This window comes from Sprattus sprattus (genome assembly GCF_963457725.1).
Source record: "Sprattus sprattus genome assembly, chromosome: 5".
NCBI lineage: Eukaryota > Metazoa > Chordata > Actinopteri > Clupeiformes > Clupeidae > Sprattus > Sprattus sprattus.
The window spans coordinates 7062604-7084254 of record NC_137924.1 but is presented as its reverse complement, the minus strand read 5'-3'; the positions used below and the strand labels follow the sequence as shown (position 1 = coordinate 7084254).

The 21651-nt window shown below is 43.6% G+C and overlaps 2 protein-coding genes across 2 annotated transcripts; both read right to left on the bottom strand.

Moving 5' to 3' along the window:
• Window positions 1-8204: 8204 nt before the first annotated feature.
• cnmd (chondromodulin) lies at window positions 8205-13873 on the bottom strand (the record flags this gene model as incomplete). The annotated part of the gene is made up of 6 exons (XM_080839624.1): window positions 13802-13873; window positions 12686-12830; window positions 12446-12555; window positions 9825-9978; window positions 9049-9233; window positions 8205-8432 (listed from the first exon to the last, which is right to left on the bottom strand). The coding sequence occupies exons 1-6, from the start codon at window positions 13853-13855 to the stop codon at window positions 8205-8207; spliced, it is 876 nt and encodes a 291-aa protein (XP_080695750.1). The 5' UTR covers window positions 13856-13873.
• Window positions 13874-17568: 3695 nt separating this feature from the next.
• Window positions 17569-21221, bottom strand: LOC308366263 (protocadherin 8; the record flags this gene model as incomplete). Its single annotated transcript, XM_080839904.1, has 3 exons — window positions 17569-17948; window positions 18344-18539; window positions 18777-21221. The coding sequence occupies 3 exons, from the start codon at window positions 21219-21221 to the stop codon at window positions 17569-17571; spliced, it is 3021 nt and encodes a 1006-aa protein (XP_080696030.1).
• Between the last annotated feature and the right edge of the window lie 430 nt (window positions 21222-21651).

Genomic DNA, 21651 nt, shown 5'->3' with positions numbered 1-21651 from the left:
GGCCTATTTATAATGCATTGTTACACGTGTTGTGCATTGGGACACTTTATGGAAGACTTGAGAGTGGGAAAAGCAAGAGAACTGGGATGACAGAATGAGGTCAGGAGGAGGCGGAGGGGGGGGAGGAAGGGAGGGGGAATAGTTGAACACCTGATAGGCCTGTCACAGGACAAGGCCCCGCATAGATTGGAAGGTTTCAAAAGCTCCGTATTTTGTCTGAGCCTGTTTTGCTGTTGCTCTGATCAATCTGTCCAACTTTTCAGTGAGTGTTTTTCTCAGAGCTCCTTTTCATTTACTGCTGCGAGCACAGCTGCATTTGTTTTTGTACAGTGACACTAATATGTGCTTGATTGGCCTTGGTAGGTTTTTAATCCACAGCGATGTGGTTTTGTTTCAGAAAATAGGATTCACGCATGTGCAAGCTCCACCTCAATAGAGAAAAGCTGAGAGAAGGTTGTTATGGTTACTTCAGATGTATAAAGCAATCATTTGTGCCGTCTTCCATGTATTCATTCTTTCTGTCTCTCGGTCTTTCTTTCACTCATTCTTTCCATTAATTTAATCATTCAGAGAGTGACCTGCAGGCCACAGTCCACACCACATGAACACAATGATGTTTCAAGCCTATTGAGAGATACAGCTGTGTACTTGTGAATGTCATGAATTTTTGACATTTTTGAGCAGGCTGGATGTGAAAAGCCATTTCAGTAAATGGAAGGTTCACGGCACGTCTTAGTGTATAAAATGTGCTTGTGAATATACATATGAAATACCCATAGATTTGATGTCCATTTGACTTCAAGTACGTACTGGTTACTAGTAGTGTATAATACTAGTGTAACAGTAAGAAAGTCAAATTACATTTCTTGACAGTTTCAGCACTTCAGACATAGTCCTCAGTTATGTCTGAAGTGCTGAAACTGTCAAGAAATGTAATTTGACTTTCTTACTGTAACACTAGTATTATACATGGGACCAAACCATTGATAAAAAAAAATAAAAAAATAAATAAAAAAATATTTTTCAAATTTCAAACAGAGTGGTATCGGTATGGTATCGGTATCGGCCGATACTGCACAGCCAGGTATCGTATCGGTATCGGAGCCAAAAAATGGCATCGGTGCAACACTAGTTACTAGCCATGCCACATTATGCAAATCATAATGAAATGGACATAACCACCCCTAGTCTCTACCCCATCGTTTACAGGGTACGATACTAATGCGCTAGTCGACTGGAAAATGTATGATTTGGATTTTTATTTTAGGTTGAACTGTAGTGGATGACTGAGCTTCTGAAGTCTCCCTGCCCTCAATCTAGCAGTGATTGGTCTCGGGATCATGTCTGGGCTGAGATTTAATCAGATTATTCTGTTACAAAAATGCCTTTGAGGTCTTCAAGATTTTGGCAGCAAAGCTGACATTGAATGTCACCCTTTACAGCAGTAATAAGGATACAAAAAAGTCTGCCAACTTGACTGTTTTTATTTCTTCTGTTTTGTAACAGAAACAGTATTTGATAGCATTCTGTATGTTCACCAAAGCAATGCCTTCATTTCACAAGAATCTTCACATGTGTGTGTTTCTCATTTTCATGAGGGAAACAGCAATCCCCACTGCCTTAAAAAAAAAAGGCTTCTCTCAAGCAAACAGTCTTGGAACAAACGGTGTGATACCAGTGTCATCTTTAAACAAGAGGGAGCGAGAGAGAGAGTGAAAGAAAGAAAGAGAGAGCAAGAAAGAGAGAGAGAGAGCCTGACTCTTGCCTGAAAGTAATCTCTGAGCAGATTAGACCTAGATATCACGTCCCCTGGTACCAATGAGACTCCCATGCCTCTGGATTTAATTAAACAGTGTGAAATTAATTAACTAGCAGGGTTGCAGGTAAAGAGACTTCACACTGGGAACACACAGACAGTGAGTGACACAGACAAGCCTGGCGCCGTATGTACAGTGACAGGTAATGATGGGCTACTGTATAAGTATGTGGTTTATTTTGGGCATGCTATTAATGTGGTGAGCACAGAGAGAGACTTGGGGGCGAACGCAGAAACACAGACACAAAGAGTTATCAAAATAACAGCCCCCCCACCCCCCCCACCCCGCCAAAATCAAAGTATGAACCTGTGTTTGATCTGTTCTATAAATTAATTAAAATGTTTCAGTTCTTTATAATAATTTGGTGCAAATTAGATGGAAATGAGATAAAATATTCATTTAGTTATCTGGGGAATCTGCCCGGCGGGTCTTTTTTAGACTTCAGTCTGGCTCAAAATGCTGTCCATATGGCAATTATGTACAGTAGCATGGCAGGAGTGTTGGTCTGATGCCTACTGGCGGAGAGGAGTGTGTGCCCGTGACAAACTGCTGCTAGGATTTGATGTGAGGCGCGGAGGATAATGAGGCTGTTGTAAGCCGTAAGTGTAGAGCCTGCCCTGAGGTTGGCACGTCTAAGCACCATAGCTGTCATCTACTGCACACTGCAGCGGCAGATTAAGAACACATTTATGTTCCTCCTCATAAACTTAAGACAGTGCTTCCAGTGCCACTCTGGACAGCTCTGCCTTCATGCCCTGAAACCCCTCTGACATCCCAGATCTAAAGATGAACAAAGCCGATTGTATATGCGGTGTATATATGGGCCATTTTACCGGATTGGTGCAAAGTCAGGTCGGAAATATTTGGATTTTTTTTATGTTTTATTCCCAAAACTTTGTCCGTATGTATATTGTACCATATCTAAAGTACACATTTCTAGTAAAAGAACAGTCCATTTTTATATATTTCGGTAGAATGGCCCATATGCTGCCATTGATGATATGCTTTTTGATATTCCCTTTTGATTACCCTATTTTCAGCTGTCAAGGAAACCCCAAGGTGTCCCTTACAAAATCTGGAGAAAAAAAGAATATCCACTTGAATGAACCAGTGCTACTGACTATAAAACACATTCATATATTTACGATGGGTTCCACTTTGCATTGTGAGTGTGGGTTTCAGAGGTGCTCTGGGAATGATGCTCTTGGCTATTGAACCCTGGTGTGGAATACTTTAATTAGTAACGGGCGCCGTAGAAGGAACATTCAGAGCTCCTTGGGTCCTGGTCTAGTAGTGTGGCTGTGACGCCAGGGATCGGGGAAAGTCACGCGTTTCACATGCCAGCCAAGTTCCAATGGAAATAGTGGCGAGAGAGAGAGTGGAATGTAATGAGTCAAAGGCGTCTAATGGAGTCAATAGACGCCACACAAATCTGAATGGCTGGCATGGAATTTAGGGGGAGAGACTTCAGTGTGAGGTGAGCAATTTACTCCTTTCCAATGATGGAACTGAGCAGAGGCCAGCCTCTCCATGCAGAATCAGTAGAGGCTGAATTATAAAAAATAAACGTTACGTTGGTTGTCAATGGTAACCATTCAAGAGCATTGATATGGAACGGCGATTTAACTTTTCTACTGGGACTACGTCCAAGGTGTCCATCTATACGAACTTAATGTACACCCCATTAGCCAATCAGAAAACAGTATTTCGTTCCAGAGGGAGATAATGGGCGTTTGGAAGGATGCATACTAAACAAGCAGGTGGGCTGGTCGCCACCCGCGCCTCAGGCAGCACACAGCTCTGGAGGAGCCAGAGAACAGCGGGGGGGGGGGGGGGGGGGGGGTGTCAGAAACGACCAGGCCGAGCTGCGCTGCTAGTGGCCACTCAACCATGGGATTAAAACGCATTAAACCCATCTACCCGAACCATACTCTTTGTGGAAAATATTAAGAATCTACAGGCGGGAGGTGCCTGAGCTAATAGTGCCATGGCAGTTTGTGTTATGAGATTTTTTTTTTTCTTTCTCTCTCTAAAGGCCAGCAACAATGAATGTATCTTTGTGCTCTCATGCTGAAAAACATAATGAGGGATTTTTAAAAGGCTTTCTGTGTACTGGTTTAGGTGCAAAACTAACCATCGCTTTTGTTTATTCCCTCTGGTGTCGGAATGCAAATGCAAAACATGCGATCAGAAGTAGGGAGCTCATGCAAGAGTGGATCACACTAGCAATGAATCGGAAGTGAGAAGAGGTCGTTTCCAGCACGGCCATTGCACACTTTGAATACGCTCATAAGCATCACTAACTTGCTGCAGTGGAACCCGGATAACGATCGCAAGACTCTTTTGTACATCATCGGAAAAAAGGTGTGGAAAAAAAAGGGAATGCAAGAGAGCAGTTCGGGAAATACAGATTTTTTTTTTTTTTTCAAATTTTAAAACTTCATTGTCCATGAAATGCAAATCAGTAATGGGATTTTTCTTTTTTTGTGGGTTTCATTCACGATTCCCCCCAGGAAACTGACAGCCCCGGAGCACATCAAATACATTTGTGTGGGGGGGACAAATTATGTTACTTCACATAGAAGGTGGAGTTTTTCCTGCACTCCTGGTCCACTGTGACCCTCCAAACCCTTTTGGGATGTGCTGTTGCCATGGGGACAAAGGCACATCCTCGGAGTGACACCTGTGTAGAGGTCCCTGAACATGTGGCAGTAGTGAAGACGGTGTAGCTTAGCAGCTGAGTAGCTTACAGGGAGGGGAAGAGAGGGGGGGGGGGGGGGGGGGGTGGAGAGATTTAGGAGCTATTTTCACTGATCACTGACTGATGTTACGAACAAAGACCTATTCCTGAGGGTACGTTGCCAAGGAGACAGTATACTCTACGTAACCACTTCCATTTCTTTTCTTTTTCTAATTGCAAATGTAGCCGTTACAGGTTGTTCTGACCGTGGAGAATCCCCCATGACAGTTCCCTCTATTTAAGATTGATGTAATTCATTTTAGCAGCCCATATAGCTAAAGTGAAGCAAGCACTACTTTCTTATTAAAGTGATGAGTTGAAATGCCCAGTGTGATTTAGGCTTAGCAGCACTTGTGAAAGGAAGAAACAAAACTGGCCTTGGCTTGAACAGAGGCACTTTGCACCGTGTTTTAGGAACATTGTTTTATGTTTTATGGTTTCTATTTCATTTTACAGCCCGGCGAAAAGATATTATCTGGGAGAACTGGAGCCAAAGAAGAGCTCCACTGCATCTGGTGTTAAATGACTCTCCGTTTCTGGAAAGTGTCTGAATTCTGCAAGGGCTTAGATTCCCCCCTTTTTTTTTTTTAAATCAATGGCACTTTTTCTGGGTGGGAAATAAATATATAAGGCCCGAAAAACAACGAAAGAAACAGAGGTTGCCCTTTTGCACATTGTGCATGTTGAGATTGTTTGAAGTATCCCTGCAAACAGACACAGCGCACACACAATGAATACATAAAATGGAGCTTTCTGACGGAAAGGCTGCTGCTACTGCAGACACCCCCCCTACCCCGGCCTTGTTTTGATGGTCTGCGATGAAAGCACAGGTGGATGCTAGAAAAACCGAGAAACTTCCCCCGGCTCCGGCCTGCTGCCTAGCCCATGTCTGTGGGCTCCCATTAGCACTGGAGTGCTGGTTCGCTGTGTGGCTGCTGGGCAGCGCAGCGGGTCAGCGTTCACAAAGCTCTGTTTGTTCCTGGGCCTGCAGGGCTCCCTGGGTGAGCCTGGCTCCAGAAGGGAGACAAACAAGAAAGCGCTTCAGTCTCCGACGCCGGAGTTGCTCCCTCGACATATTTGTCTCTTCCCCGCAACAGGGGAGCCTTTGGTAGCACTTCCTTCTCTAGAGCGCTCAGCCAGAGGATCAACAAACTTCTGTTGTTCTAAGTGAAGGAGTTTAAATGACATTTCTTTTTTTGTTCTTTTCTTTTTTGCTTTGTGAGATTCCTCAGCCCCTGTCCTCTCTTTTTTTTTTCCCTCTCTGGTGACACAGAAGGCATTTAATGGTTGTAAAAATAGGAAGTGAGTTTGTTTTTTGATACGAAATCACAGCACTTGCTCTTTTGCCCCAGATAATTGCACTCGCTTTTTCTTCTGATCTTAATACATTTTAATCCCAGATGACCTATGCCAGACTTCATGGGCAAACTTGGCCCCAGCTGTTTTTTTTTCTTCTTCTTCTCCGCAGATTAATAAGAGTCTGGCCTCTCGTGCTCTGTGGCTGTCAGGTCAAAGATTCAATACGGCGCTCCGATCTGCAGTCCAAGTATAACTCCATTATGGAGGGGGACTTATAAACGTGGGCTGGGTGACACACAGCGGGTTGATTTAGTTTAATGACCATGACAGTGACAGTGCACTGATGGAAATTGGACTCCCCCCCGCACATTTACATCACTTCAGGGTACTCGGGGCTCTTTTAGTGGCTGCTCTGCGGAGCACGAGCCATCAGGAGGTCCTGGATATGTCATGCCTGTCACCTTCCTTTAAGTGCATCTGCAGACGTGGGTGGGGGATTAATATTATATAGCCCTAGGAAGCACACAGACTGTCTTATCAGCGCTGTGTCTGCGATAAGCACCTCTGCCCGGTAAAAACCAAAGTCTCTCACTGCGGAGAGACAATCATCTTTTTTTTTTTCGCCCTCACTTCTTTTCCTCACAAAGCAACATACATTTAATGTGTTTAAAAAGTCTTTTAGTGTTATGCTGAATTATATTTTAGATCTGCATTTCTTATCTATAGTGTAATTATCACAAAGACATGCATTTTGCCCTGGTTGTTTTCATTTCATGTTGAAATCTTTGAATATTTTTTGTTAGAAAAGATACTGTTTAATCATGGTGCTCCATGGAACCCCATGCTATCTCCCTCCGTAGAAAATCAGCGCAAATACTAGCAGACATTATCAGGCCCCGGGCTTTCTGACTTTTTCAATTCCACTGTGTCCATTCAGAGGTGTCAAAGTCAGTCTGCATTCTTCTCTGATTCAGTCTGGATCTCAGAAATTCAGATGACACTAAAACAGTCCCATAAAAAGCCTCCTCAGAACATTATCATTTAGGGATGATTTGCCTGGGATTTGCATGTGGCAACTCACATTTGTTAATGCACTTGGATGGTGTGCAGAGCCATGCATTTCTGTTTGTTTGTTAATGTGTGACCTAAAATCTGGGCTCCAAGTAAAAGTAGAGAGAGAGAGAGAGAGAAAGAGAGAGAGAGAGAGAGAGAGAGAAAGAGAGAGAGAAGAGCACAAGTGATTGCATGGGAGGAATGGAAAGGATGGCGACGTGTTAAAATTATTTAGGTGTTTCAGCTCTCCTGTTTTTTTTACGGAAATGTCATTTTTTATTGAAACGTCGGTCCTCGGTAGTCTTGGCACTCACCTCACATTAGTCCACATCAATGGAGATGTCAAAGTGCACAGAAATGACTGTGCCATCCGCCTGGCACAGAGCGTGTGGCTCTGAAGAGAGAGCGCCGGGATGTGTTTGGAAAAAAAAAAAGACCACATCAGAGAGTGTTAAAATCACTTACCCAAAGTCAGCAGTGTGATTAGCACAACACCGCTAATCAAACCAGACCGCGGAAGGTAATGACACACACCGCAGTTGCCACAGGGCCAGAGAGCCCGGGTGCCTGATATTCGCTAAATCAAACCAATAATGTGCTTTCACACGCAACATCACAGTTGTCTGCCTCTGCATCCATGCTGTGATGAGTAGAGGCTTTGACTTTAATCAGAGGGACATAGCATATTGAAGCAACCATATTTGATTAATTGTGACCTAGAAAAGAAACTAAAGAACTAATTGCCAGGAGACAGCTCATATCTCGTCAGGGTTTATTACCAAGTCGCAAGCAACAAAAGCAATTGCACATTTGTGCCATTTTTTTTACAGTTTTTTTTTTTTACAGTGTTTTCCAGTACCAGATATAGTGTATTTATAGACTAGTCTTACCAAGAGCACGATGTTTCTTCAGTTCCATAGTGCTGATGGATAAGAGCTCTCTATAGTTATATACAACCACATACAAATGAACAACAATAAATAGCACCATTAATTATGTTTGTATAAAAAGGGAAAAGGAATTTTTAACCTGGCTTTATCCCTTTATCAGATTTGGTCTTTTAAACATTATGCAAATGAGCGCATATTTAACAGAATAATGTATAATTTGCATATTCAAACATCAAAATACAAAAAACTTGTAATACATTTTTTTCTCATCTAAACATGATTAATCAACTGAGAAAGTTTCATGGTGATACCTATTATTTAAGATTTTTACCCTATTCACCTGTAGTGTCTCGCCTTAATCGTGTATGTTTGTTTCAGCTGAGGGCTTGAGGTGACTGTGCCATCTCAGACAATGCCCATTATGCGGGCGACCCACCACCGGCATGGCATGATGACCCTGCATGCCACCCGGCAGCCGTGGTAGTTGTAAGGCCAAGGCCAGTGCCCACCGAGGGGCTCGCATATCCTCTCGCAGTGGGTATGGCTCCGATGGCATTCGGTGCAGCAGATGCCGTTATGGTCCAGCATGGGGTCGAAGACCATGGAGCCGGTCTCTCCCTCCTGACCGCGCTGCTGTGGAACAGTTGAGTATGCAATCCATGTTAAACAAGGGGATATGCACCTACTAAATGTTTTACTAGTTTAAGTTTAAAGTATTTGGCAGATTTCACTATCAACAACTTTGTCTTGTACATTGGTGCATGGGTGCATGCAGTAAACATAAAAACATAAAAACACAAACATACACACACAGTTAGTACTACACATAACATAAAACATAGAAACACACTAAGTAATACACATAACATAAGTACTACAGAACACAGTGTAGCACACAAAAATGCAGTGCAGGTGTGCACAAGTGAGTGAGCAATGTGCAATGTAAAGGAGTGAAATGTGAGTATGTCTTGTACATTGGTGTGACATATTAGCCTTCAAAACATGCTATAACCCGTCCTTCTGTGGTTGCAACTACATTCAATGACCTTAATTCAAGAGGTTGTCTGTCACTTCAAATAAAGCTTCTCCATCCAATGTTCTTGAGTGGATTTCTCTCAAGGAAGCCAGTTAGGCAGGAGCAGATAAGGTAACAGTCCTTTTTTTTCTTGCCTAATATGTTATTCATGGGACTGAGAAAAAGATGTGTCAGTACTGACATGATAGAGGTTCATACGGGGTCGGTACTCACGTGGTAGGGGTTTTCAGGGTTAAAGGCGGACGCAGACCCTTCTGTACCCTCCACCTCCCCCCTTCCAGAGGTGATGTTCTGGGCAGAGCTGTGGGTGTCTTCGGCGGCAGCCTGGAAGACCTCCATGTCATACTGACGCTTTGTACGCTCGATATCCCTTTTCTCCCTGTCTCCCTCTGTGGCATCTAGCATGAAGAGCACAACGGATGTCTCGCCAAACAATATGTGTGAAAAAACATCCTGTGACAGCCACAAATCAGTGGCATAGAGAAGTTGCACTTCAGTCACGACAGCTTGGCCTAGTAAATACAATATACTTACAATCTGATTTGAAAACAAGATAGTTTGCCTCGGCAGTATGGTCCTGTTGTGGGCAAACTCCCAGACCATCCATTTGAGAATTGCCACATGGCTTAAATGGACATTTACATTACAGTCATTGTTTGACATCTAAAACAGAAGAACTAAAACATGTGTTTGGGGAGTCGTGGGCATCTAAAAGCTGATAAAATGTGACAACATAGAGATACGGGATCGTGTTTGCTGTTTGGAATGCCTTGCAACCTTGCGATGAATGGAGGCTAATTAGGTTTGAGAAAAAGCTCCTTCATGTCTGTTTGAAGTGGATTGGTTAGCAGCATGAACTGGCCCGTTTAATTGGCTTACAATCACCTACCAGAACTAACATGATGGTCAGAATACCCCTAAGGCCCTTAACACACATGAAACACAATCTCTTATCCATTGGGTGAGTTCCTGCTCAGGTGGAAACATACCCCCCAGGTAGGTAGGACGTAGCCAGAAGATGGGCAGAGGCCCACACAGGTTGAGGATTCTACTGCTCAGGAAGCTGCTGTCCTTGACTGGCTCCTCTGACGCCACCCAAACCAGAGACTGGTCATCAAACTTGGCAGGCATGACCTCATCTTCCTAAGAGGACAAGAGTCACCTCACTGTTCCAGTGCTGTGATGCTTATGATGGTGCAGGACAGTCAAATGAGGAGATTATCGAATGGATGGACATTTAGGGTGATCTTTTTCATTTAGGGTGATTTTTTTAATGTTTATGTATATACTTGAATCCTATTCCTACTACCTTGCTGCTTTGATCATTGAATTTCCCTCACGGGATTAATACAAGTTTATCTATCTATCTATCTATCTATCTATCTATCTATCTATCTTCTAAAGAGCCAGGTAACCCTTTATCATCATCATCATCATCATCATCAGCAGCAGCATCATCATTTTTCTCTCCTTAATTACTTATTGTGTTTATAACTCATTTCTATTAACACTCATTTCTTCCCTTCTTTTTCGTTCCTTCATGTTATGAGTTCTTTTGTCTCCACTTCTGTGATGCTAGAGCAAAAAACTACAGAACCTACACCCTGACGCTGTACCCCTCAGATAACTGTAAAAACAAAGAATTCCCTGCACTTTTATACTTGATGGCATGTCGCTATTCTTTAAGGTTTCATATTAATTTATTAATAATAATAATACATCACATTTATATAGCGCTTTTTTTAAGTTCTCAAAGACGCTTAAAATAAAGACATAAAAAAGGATAACAAAAGAAAAGAAAAGAATAAAAAAAATCAAAACAAATAACCATGCTTCACATAATGTATTCATATATGCAATGCAGTTTACTATTACTGCATGCTGGCTCTCCGTGTCCACTACTGATGCTTCAAACTTCGCTTTTGTCAAATAGTTGATTGTTGCTGGTATGCTGTATGTATTTCCTGTTATTCATCTTCTGTGTTACCCCTCCTCTCTTTCTCCCCCTCCCTCTCCCCTCTCCGTAGCCTCCTCTCTTTCTCCCCCTCCCTCTACCCTCTCTGTAGCCTCCTCTCTTTCTCCCCTTTCCCTCTCCTCAGCCTCCTCTCTTTCTCCCCCTCCCTCTCCTTATCCTCCTCTCTTTCTCCCCCTCCCCTCTCCTTATCCTCCTCTCTTTCTCCCCCTCCCTCTCCCCTCTCTGTAGCCTCCTCTCTTTCTCCCCCTCCCTCTACCCTCTCCGTAGCCTCCTCTCTTTCCCCCCTCCCCTCTCCTTATCCTCCTCTCTTTCTCCCCCTCCCTCTCCCCTCTCTGTAGCCTCCTCTCTTTCTCCCCCTCCCTCTACCCTCTCCGTAGCCTCCTCTCTTTCTCCCCTTTCCCTCTCCGTAGCCTCCTCTCTTTCTCCCCCTCCCCTCTCCTCTCCTTATCCTCCTCTCTTCCTCCCCCTCCCTCTCCTTATCCTCCTCTCTTTCTCCCCCTCCCCTCTCCTTATCCTCCTCTCTTTCTCCCCTCCTTCTCCCCTCTCTGTAGCCTCCTCTCTTTCTCCCCCTCCCTCTACCCTCTCCGTAGCCTCCTCTCTTTCCCCCCTTTCCTCTCCGTAGCCTCCTCTCTTTCTCCCCCACCCTCTCCCCTCTGTAGCCTCCTCTCTTTCTCCCCCTCCCTCTCCCCTCTCTGTAGCCTCCTCTCTTTCTCCCCTTTCCCTCTCCGTAGCCTCCTCTCTTTCTCCCCCTCCCCTCTCCTCTCCTTATCCTCCTCTCTTCCTCCCCCTCCCTCTCCTCAGCCTCCTCTCTTTCTCCCCTTTCCCTCTCCTTATCCTCCTCTCTTCCTCCCCCTCCCTCTCCTCAGCCTCCTCTCTTTCTCCCCTTTCCCTCTCCTCAGCCTCCTCTCTTTCTCCCCCTCCCCTCTCCTTATCCTCCTCTCTTTCTCCCCCTCCCTCTACCCTCTCCGTAGCCTCCTCTCTTCCTCCCCCTCCCTCTACCCTCTCCTTATCCTCCTCTCTTTCTCCCCCTCCCTCTACCCTCTCCGTAGCCTCCTCTCTTTCTCCCCCTCCCTCTACCCTCTCCGTAGCCTCCTCTCTTCCTCCCCCTCCCTCTACCCTCTCCTTATCCTCCTCTCTTCCTCCCCTTTCCCTCTACCCTCTCCGTAGCCTCCTCTCTTTCCCCCCTTCCTCTCTTCCAGGCCTGCCTGGGGCTCTTGCCCCGTCCCCTTTTGAGTGAGTATTTGTCGAGGTTTCTTCCTGTTGAAAGGGAGATTTTCCTTGCCAGTGCCGCCATAGGCTTGCTTTTGGGGCGTTAAGCCTTTGTTTCTGTAGAGTGCCTTGAGACAATGCTCATTTTTAATAGTGCTACACAACTACAAACAGAGTTGGAAAAAAAAGTGCATTAGGTATATTGCCCTATCAACAATTTACTGTATGTTGTTTGTGTTTGTGAAATACTTTATTAGCCCTGGTGTTGCAGGAGAAACTTCTTTGATGGCACTCTATGGCATTAGGGTATATTTAATTTCATTACAATTTCATAATAAGTTACCTGTTCAGTTCCTGAAATGTAAGCATTATATTTGATGCTTGAACATTGTTTAGTATATGTGCACTTCAATACAGAGAACCTACCAGTTCAATCATCAAGGAGTCCTTGTTCACCATCTCCACCTCTGGAAGGTTGGCTTTGATCTGGGATTTGATGTAACACTTCTCTGCTCCGGAGAAACGGATCCCGGTAACTCCCTACTAGAGGGATCAGAGCACATATAACACCTCTCACAAACAGGTGCATCCAAAAAAGAAAAATCCCTTAAAACTATCATCTAATTGGAAAAAAAGAATAAGATCAAAAGTAAAACTCAGAAATACTCCCAATTTGGAAATCGTGAATCTCTACTGCCTCTTCATCTCCGCTGCCGATTTTGAACCTCTCCAGGTTATTTTCAGAGTCAATCTCCATGGAACCCTCTTCAATCTTCCCATTAATGCTCACGCTGTAGTGAATATTGTACACCTGCAGAGATGAATCATGCATAAGTGATCAAATGACTGTCATCTGTTTTTCAGGTTGTCATGTCTCAAGAAGCCTGTAGACTTTTTGCAACCCTCAATTTTTTATTTTTTTTAAACATCTAAGAGGGAAGTTGGGGTTGATCAAGACCAATGTGAAAGGTGTGTTACACATTACTGGCTTAATGGAAAACAGAGTAGAGGGTGGGATATTCAGACAGACAGATTCAATAGAAGCACATGAAAAGCACACAGCTAGAAAAACCCTGAGCATCTTGGATGTAGTCTTCTTTCAAGCATAAGCACGGTGTCTGGTGTTTAAATGCACTTTCACAAGTGGACACCGAATGAGGCTGAAGAAGAGGCTTACGCAACTCAACTTTTACTATTTCTTCTGAAAAAAAGGCACTTTTAAGGTCCTTCTGAGTTATAGATGAACACCTTTTCCCATCTCCAAATCTTGTAGGGTGGTATGTTTCCTTTGGCAGTCTCGCCCTGTGACACACACACACAGCTTCAAAATTCCTTCACCTAGGTGCCTATAGTGGGTCAGTCCAATTACAGCCATGATTGGAATGTTATACCTACCAGGAGGGTAGTGTTGGCCTTAGGCACAAAAAAAAAAATCCAACCTGAGCTGCCTGTCCTTAACATGGGCTTGTTATAATATGCAGAGATATTCCAGTTTCTTTAATGAGGCAATGAACAGACCACAGGTCCCCCTCATCCCCTTTTTACATGTCACTGGACTAAATCTGGATACTACTGCAGAGCTGAGGATGCCTGGAAATCAATGTCTGGTCAATACCTAAATGTATTTATGACAGTTTATAGTAGAGGTGTAAATTGTACTTCACAAAATCATTCTGGCACACAACATACAAACCCCAAACATTCGTTTGATTTAAAAAAAGAGAACAGTGCGTTTTTGTCAAATTAAATAGATGCCAACTTTTCAGAAAAAAATAACTTTACATTTTTGTCGCTGACTTTCCATAGGTAAAGGGCCCCGATTGCTCCAAGCAGCATGAGGGTTGTGCTCGCAATGAGTGCTATAGTCCCGATTCTCCAAAAACAACTAGTGCTGCAGGGCTTCAGCGTCGCAGCGTGTGCCTGTCAGAATATAAATAAAACGTTAAACTAAATTTGTGTCGCCAGCTCTGATTTAAGCTGACAATTTATGAACGGCAGATGATTTGAGGTAAAGTAGATATACTATCGATGAATCATCTTATACTAGGACACAATACTCATGATATCACAATTAAGTTACTTCAGGTAACTTGTGATAACCAGTATGAACCTTAATCTCTAGAATGCATCTAGCATGGTGACTTACCGGTGACAAACCTTTCTCCAGATCCACAGGGCAAACCTTGGTGAAAGGAATCTTCTCCGAACTTTCCTCCATCGTAGCGCATTGACTCCTGTTGCTAAAGCCTCCTCAAGTTAAGAAAGTGCCCTCCCAGAATAGCGAGTGACCATAGGTCTGGCGTCTTGAGAGAGAGAAAGAAAGCCAAACCGCAAACTGAGCGATTTATTGGGAAAATGTGCTGGCTTTTCCGGGGCATTTCTGTCAATAAGCCTATTCACAATATGCATTCTCTATATTGGAAATCACAATTTAAAAATGCCTGCTACTAACATTAATAGCCGTCGTGATAGATTAATAGGAGGAGTGAGGTACTTTTATTCTACAGATAAAGCATAATTCAGTCAGGAAAATCTGCTCTTTGCTATTGCTTCACCATGGTGATGGCAGTTTCGGTTAATATGCACAGTAAGTGGCTGACGGTCCCCATGGTTCACATAGACAGAAGGACCTTCATGCTAAATTTGTCCACATTGCTCTTACGTATGATTAAATATAAATAATACTCCCCTGATACATAAATATGATATACCACAAGTATATCTACATATTTAATATCCACGTAAGAAGATATGCTTATTATCAGAGAAATGTTTCTGTGGAGTTTTGTTGTGATGTGATGTTGCACGGATTAGAAATGGGGGCAGTCATATGCGCAGACTCAGAGCTCTGGTGATTTGGGTGCAGAAACCGTTGAAGTTACACTTAAAGGGATTGTAGTTTCTGGCATATGTGGTTTTTGCCAGAGGAAATTCATGATGTTTGCAGTGTTTCGGTTCAAAATGAGCGTCTAGTATTTCAAATGGATGAGCGAGAGACCAGAAACTTTCCTGCAGCCCTAGACGCTGGGTTGATGACTGTTGGCACTGATGGTTATTCGGTCCTTATGAAGCATATTAAAAATCTCTGTGCAGAGAGAGTGTTGCCAGAGTCTTCAACCTGTATAATGGAAATGAGTTGTTGCTGCTGAGTAGTAGCGGTTGGCAGTGCAAACAGAGGGCTTGAAATGTGAAGTGATTGTATATGGACTCTGACAGTGATTGGTGGAGAGGGTGCAGAGGAACAGGCTCAAAGCGCACCCCTGTGGCGTGCCTGCAGTGCCGTGGTGATTGGTGATGACGGTGTGTGCCACCCACTCCAAGAGATCAGGATCTAGTACACACTACAAAGCTCCAGAAACAGCCATCTCTGGGGTAGTGGTGGTAACACGCTCGCATGGTAATGGCTTATGATATAAATGAATGAGTTGTTTTAGTTGTTGTGACTAATTTGTTCTTAATTTGTTCAAATCTGTTCTGCCGAGACCAGCAAAGCAGAGTAATATGACGTGACACACACTTAGGGGCATGGGGGACTGCTACCTACAGCTTTATTATTACATTCATGTTTCACTTTAAAGTATGTATCATTTACAAACAAAAGTTTACAACATAGTTCATGTGTTTAATCATTAATAGCTAATTAAGTTTTACTGTGCGTACCTGGTATACTAATAACATTATTTCTGTCAGAAACGAATATTAATGGTTTGATGGATGGCAGTGCATCATAAAAAAGTAAGTCCAAATTAAGAAACATCCCAAACTTCTCATTTAGTTACGAGTGCAGAATCTGGAATTGTGCATACTTACACAAGATGTTTATCTTCGGAGATGGTTTATGCTAGTAATTTGGTCTGGAAATATTAGGTATTGTGGCTTGTAAGTCACCAGGGACATCCTCCACTATCCCAGCTGAGTTACATTCTTTTTTTTTAAAGATTTGTTTTTGGGCTTTTTGCCTTTAATCAGATAGGACAGTCAATGAGGTGGAGAGAAGAGGTGGGGAGTGGGATCGGGAAATGACAGCGGGTCATATTCGAACCCGTGTCCCAGTGGGTGTTCAAGCCTGTATATGGTCGGGGCTACTGCTTGCGCCACAGTGCCCCCCTGCAGAGTTACATTCTGATGGAGAAATTGATAGCTTGTACTTGAGAAACATCATGTGACATCACATAGATCTCAGATTTGAACTGGACAAGGGCATTTTCTTTTCTCCAAAAATGAAACCTTCTCAAATACCTTCAAAATGCAAATGCCAACCATTAGTCGTCATTAAACAGTTTTTGAGCATCAAAGTCGACAACATTTCTGCATTTTAAATCGAGCTGTGTTTCTTTTGTAACACAGCAAAAACTGATATCATCAGAGAAAACTGAAAGTAATTTGCACATTTTCACTGTTAACCTCAATCCACTTATTTTTCTGGCTCTGCTCTATATACTTTGGAAAACCAAATCAGTTAATGCCTCATTAGTTGAGCCTCTTAGTTGTAATTCACCCCCAGTTAATGTGGGCAGCCGACTGTGTGGGCAGATCCATGAGTAATACCAGCACTCATGCACTCAAATCTACAAGATGTCTAATTCATGTTGCTTTGGGGTCTGTAAAAAGTACCCATTAAAGATACATGAATAAAACTTCGATCCTCTCCTTTACGCCTACCATGAAATGTTTTCAAGGACATCTTTGGTTATTGTGCCGTTAGAAGCTCTGGGGCAATCCCTGTTGATGTGATTGATCTTTGAAATCTTCCCATTAACGATGCCTTCTCGAAACTGTTTAGTTCAGTGTTTATAAGTAACAGTAGGAGTTATAAATCATCATCATCAGGTGTTTACAAATAGCGCTTCTCAGTATGGGCTGCTATCACACTGTCTTTTGTCTATCTTTTTATTAATAGTGTCATTTAGCAACTGGGTAAAACACTGGAACAAGTCATTTACATTGGTTAATGACATATTGTTGAAAATGGTCACAGCCAAAATATAAATGACATTTTCTAGTCAGTAGATGTTAAGGGCACTATGCCCTTCTAAATCCTCAGTGAACACATTATGTTCTATTTATAGGTTTGTCTTGTTGTGGCCAAACTGAGGCTTAACATTCAAGTATGATATGACCTGTCATGTTGAATGAACTTTCAGCATTTGAGTAGATAAGAACGCAGTGGGTGGTGTTCTAAGCCAAGACACAGGCATTTGTTGCTCACAAAACTGCATCATTTTGGATTTCTTTAAAACTGTTTATTTGTGCAACGTTGTGACAAAATCTGATACAAACACAAAACACATTTAGTATTCTGTCATTGATTAAGATTGATTCTGAATAATTTTTGCCTGAAGGCCCAGAAATGATCCATATCCCATTAAATGCATCTCCACATGCCATCTAAAATCGGTAGAGTGCTGTTTTTTTTCCATTTTGAATACAAAAATATACTCTGTATTTACAAAGAAATGTAATATCAACATATTCAAACAGTCATAAAAGATACCAAAGGACAAACACCTACAGTACAAACACACCTTAAACACTGTGCACTTGACATTTTATGATTTTGAAAAGCTTTCGTCATCATCGTCGTCATCGTCGTCACCATCAGTTGAAAATGTCTTTGTGGAATGTGTGTACAAGGGAATACCGATCTCCTCGGACTCGGGAATCCTCTCTGGCTGTGCGGAGCACACGAGTATGTAGTCAAATTTCCTATGCTGAACTTTTTCTTGAACACTGTAGGGACCACTTGTCTTGGGCGTTTGAGCCTTGTTATGGCTCTCCCTGTGAAGAGCGTCCCTAGGCAGTGTGGCTGTCTTGGCAAATGTGGAGAGATGTCTGTTAGATGGGTTGCCATGGGGTCTGATGGCTGATGGGCTCCAGCATCTGTCAGAATGGCCCAGGATCTTGCACTCACTTGTGCAGGCCCACAGCCCTGTGAAAACAATGCAACACATGTCATTCCATTTAATGGCGAAATATCGATTGATCAGCCAGTGAACAGTCACTGGTAGGGTCATTTAATATGTATCAACACTGAATTTGCATGACTGGAAATGGTGCCAATGGGTGAAGAATATTACCCATAAAACATCAGTCTGGTTTAAATGTATAAAAACAAACCGGGTGATAATGTATGGTGCATGAGTGGTCTTCATCTTTGTGCTGAAGTCTGATGCATTGGAAGAGATAAAGCTCCTTATAACCCACTAATGCTGAAGATTTGAAACCAGATACAGTCTGATATAGAAAATGAAAATCCTTTGGATCCCATCTATGTGGTGTAGAAAAAAAGCACTCTGTCATTTGAATATTAAAGGGAAAACGAACCGTTGACAGACTGGCCTTCTTTCTTGTTTCCATCACTGATGTCTGAATCGCTGTCATTGATGTCACTGTCTCCCTTCCCACTGTCCTTTCCACTGATCTGGGGGTCTCTTGCTGAGATGGTTGTCATTGAGTTGCCCTTCCATATGGTAATAGGCCTCATAGTTTCCTTTCCATAGCCAGGCAGGGTACAGTAGCCCTATGAGAAAAACAAAACACAATAAAAACACTATAAATGGCAAAAGACTACATCCACACGACTGGATAGAGAGAGGAGAGGAGATGGAGGGATAGAGAGAGGAGGACAGAGGAGGAGAGGAGATGGAGGGATAGAGAGAGGAGGACAGAGGAGGAGAGGAGATGGAGGGATAGAGAGGAGACTACCACCCACATGCAAATAAAAGAAAGATATCCTTATTTAGAAGAATCTACATACCTCCACCTTGCAGTTGATTGTCCTTCCTTTGGGATGAAATGCATGGCTTTTCCCTTTTCCACTCTTGGGGCTCGTGCACATGTCGTTACCAGCTGCAGGTACGCCGGGGCTGATGAATACAGATTGGTTGGGAAATGGCTGTGCATCAAACATGTTGCCAACATGGTCAGATATCAGAGAAACCACATTACTCTCCCCCTTCTCCAAGTGAGGCACATGATTTTCTTTGTCGTGAAATCCACCTCCTCTCTTCTCCCTTTTGTGTCGACTGCAAATGGTGGTAATTAAGATAATAGCGAGCAAAAGGACTGTGCAGCTGCCTGCTAGAACCACAATAATTACGATTGACATGTCCCATTCATGAAGCTCTTCCTCGCCGTTTTTGGCATACAGGTTGTCACTGGGGGGGGCGCCTGCGGTGAGGATGAAGTGTATTGTTGCCGTGGATGTCAGGGACGGCTGGCCGTTGTCACTCACTGTGACCGTGACTTTCAGTAGCTCGTCCACGTCGAAGGTGAGCTTGCTGTGCGTGTACAGCTGCCCCGTGGCCCTGTTGATTGAAAAGCCCAAATCTCCGCCCTCCGTCAGCCTGTAGGAGAGCTCGGCGTTTCTGCCCTCGTCAGCATCTCGGGCCTTTATCTGGGTTACGATGTAACCTGAAGGGGCTTCTCTCGGCAGGAGGATCTCGGCAGTTCCGTTGTTCAGGATGGGATGAATTATGGAGGGTGGGTTGTCATTTTGATCGCCTATTTTTAGATTGATGGCAGCGCTGCTGTGAAGCTGAGGCCAGCCGCCGTCGCTGGCTTGGATTCTGATGTCCAGTTGTTTCATGACCTCATAGTTGAAACTTCTCAAAGCGTAAACAGAGCCAGTGGCTGGATCTAGAGATACGAACGTTGAAACGAGTGACCCCATCACAAGGCTGTCCAGCAGCTTGTACGTGATTTTGGAATTACGCCCCAAATCTACGTCTGTGGCAACAACCGTCATTATATATGCACCTGGGGCATTGTTTTCTTCGATGGAAACTTCATAAAAAGGCTTGCTGAACAGCGGTGCATTGTCATTTTCATCAGTCAGCCTAACAGTATATTGGGATATAGCTCTTAAGGGAGGTGAGCCAAAGTCCTCTGCCACCACTGTTAAGTTATACTCAGGGATGCGTTCTCGGTCCAAGGCTGAGGCCGTGACAATCGTATAGCTGTCTTCATGCGCCCTTTGAAGTTTAAAATGATCGTGCCCGTAGAGGGTGCAATGGATTTGCCCGTTCACTCCCGAGTCCCTGTCCGTGGTGCTGATTAACGCCACGAAACTGTCTGGCTCTGCAGACTCGGTGATGTAAGCGATACCGGCCGTGGTGGAAGTCATCGGAGTGATGCTGACTTCAGGGGCATTGTCGTTCACGTCTTTGACGTGAATTATTATTTTACAGACCGATGGAGTGGGATTGGAACCTAAATCAGTTGCCTGGACATCTAATTCATATGTTTTTTTGTCTTCGAAATCAACGGGAGTCTCGAGTGTTACACGTCCCGATTTGCGTTCCACCTTAAAAAGTTGTCGGATCTCGGCCGAGACCTGTTTTCCGAATCCGTACACAACTTCCCCATTTAATCCCTCGTCGGAGTCAACTGCATTTAAATCCAATATAACATACCCAACAGGAGCGTCTTCGGGTAAATCGACCGAAAAATTATTTTGGTCGAAAACTGGATAGTTGTCATTAAAGTCATTCACTTTGATGGTTACCTTAGTGGTCCCCGACCTAGACGGAGTACCTCCGTCGGTGGCAACAAGCTCCAGAACATGAGAGGACTGAGTCTCCCTGTCGAGCTCTCTCATTAGTACCAGCTCCGCATATTTAACCCCATCCGCTCTTGTCATCGCATCAATGGTAAAGTGACTGTTCACAGAAATCTGGTAGCTTTGAATGTAATTAGACCCCACATCCGAGTCCTCCGCTGCATCTAAAGGGATTCTGGACCCCACAACTGCATTTTCAGAAATTTCAATTGTTGATTCTTTATGCGGGAACTGCGGAGAGTTGTCATTAATATCTTTAACCTCCACCTCGACGTGTATCAATTTGAAGCGCTCTTTGGAAAAATTAACAACGTCAAAAGTGAGCAGACAATGTGGATTGCGCTTGCAGATTCTTTCCCTGTCGATGCGCTCTCCGACCGAAAGCTCTCCATCGCTCTCTCTCAGTCTGATAAAAGAAGCGTTAAATTGTTTCATCATGCGAAAATTCGTCTTGGTGCCCGGTGAAGGAATCCAGGATAAGTCCCAGGCAAGGTTACCGATCACAGTGCCCGGCCCACTCTCCTCGTTGATTTGGTATCTCAGTGTATTTCCCTCAGTCACAGCTGGTGAAACAACCAATTGGCAAAGGAAGGTGAATCCAAATATCCACCGATTTAACCAGGTAAATGAGCTTTGTTCCATTTTGAAGGCTCTGTTATCACTTAATTATCCAGCTTTTAATTGGGCAGTTTTAATCCCATTGTTTAGCAAATCACCTCCAGAAGAATTATCCTCCTGCATGTGCCGATCATCAGGTCTTCCAAACTGTACTGGAAGTCACTTGTTCGATGTGCGCACACACAGATGCGTTCACGTCCCGACCCCTCCCGCGCAGCGCGGGAACCTGCAGTGGCGGGGTCCTTTATGGAAATCCACATGCAAATGAGATGAAGTGTAGCCAATCCGCCTCTTTAGAATGGGAAGTAGATCATATAAAGGATCTCTAAACCAATTCAGAATATAGGTGAATGCCTCTTGATTAACCTTTTATCTTCGGTCTGCTCGAAATAGAAGCACACACTTTCATGCAGAGTGCATTGTACTGAGGGTGCGGATTTGAATATTTTAAGTA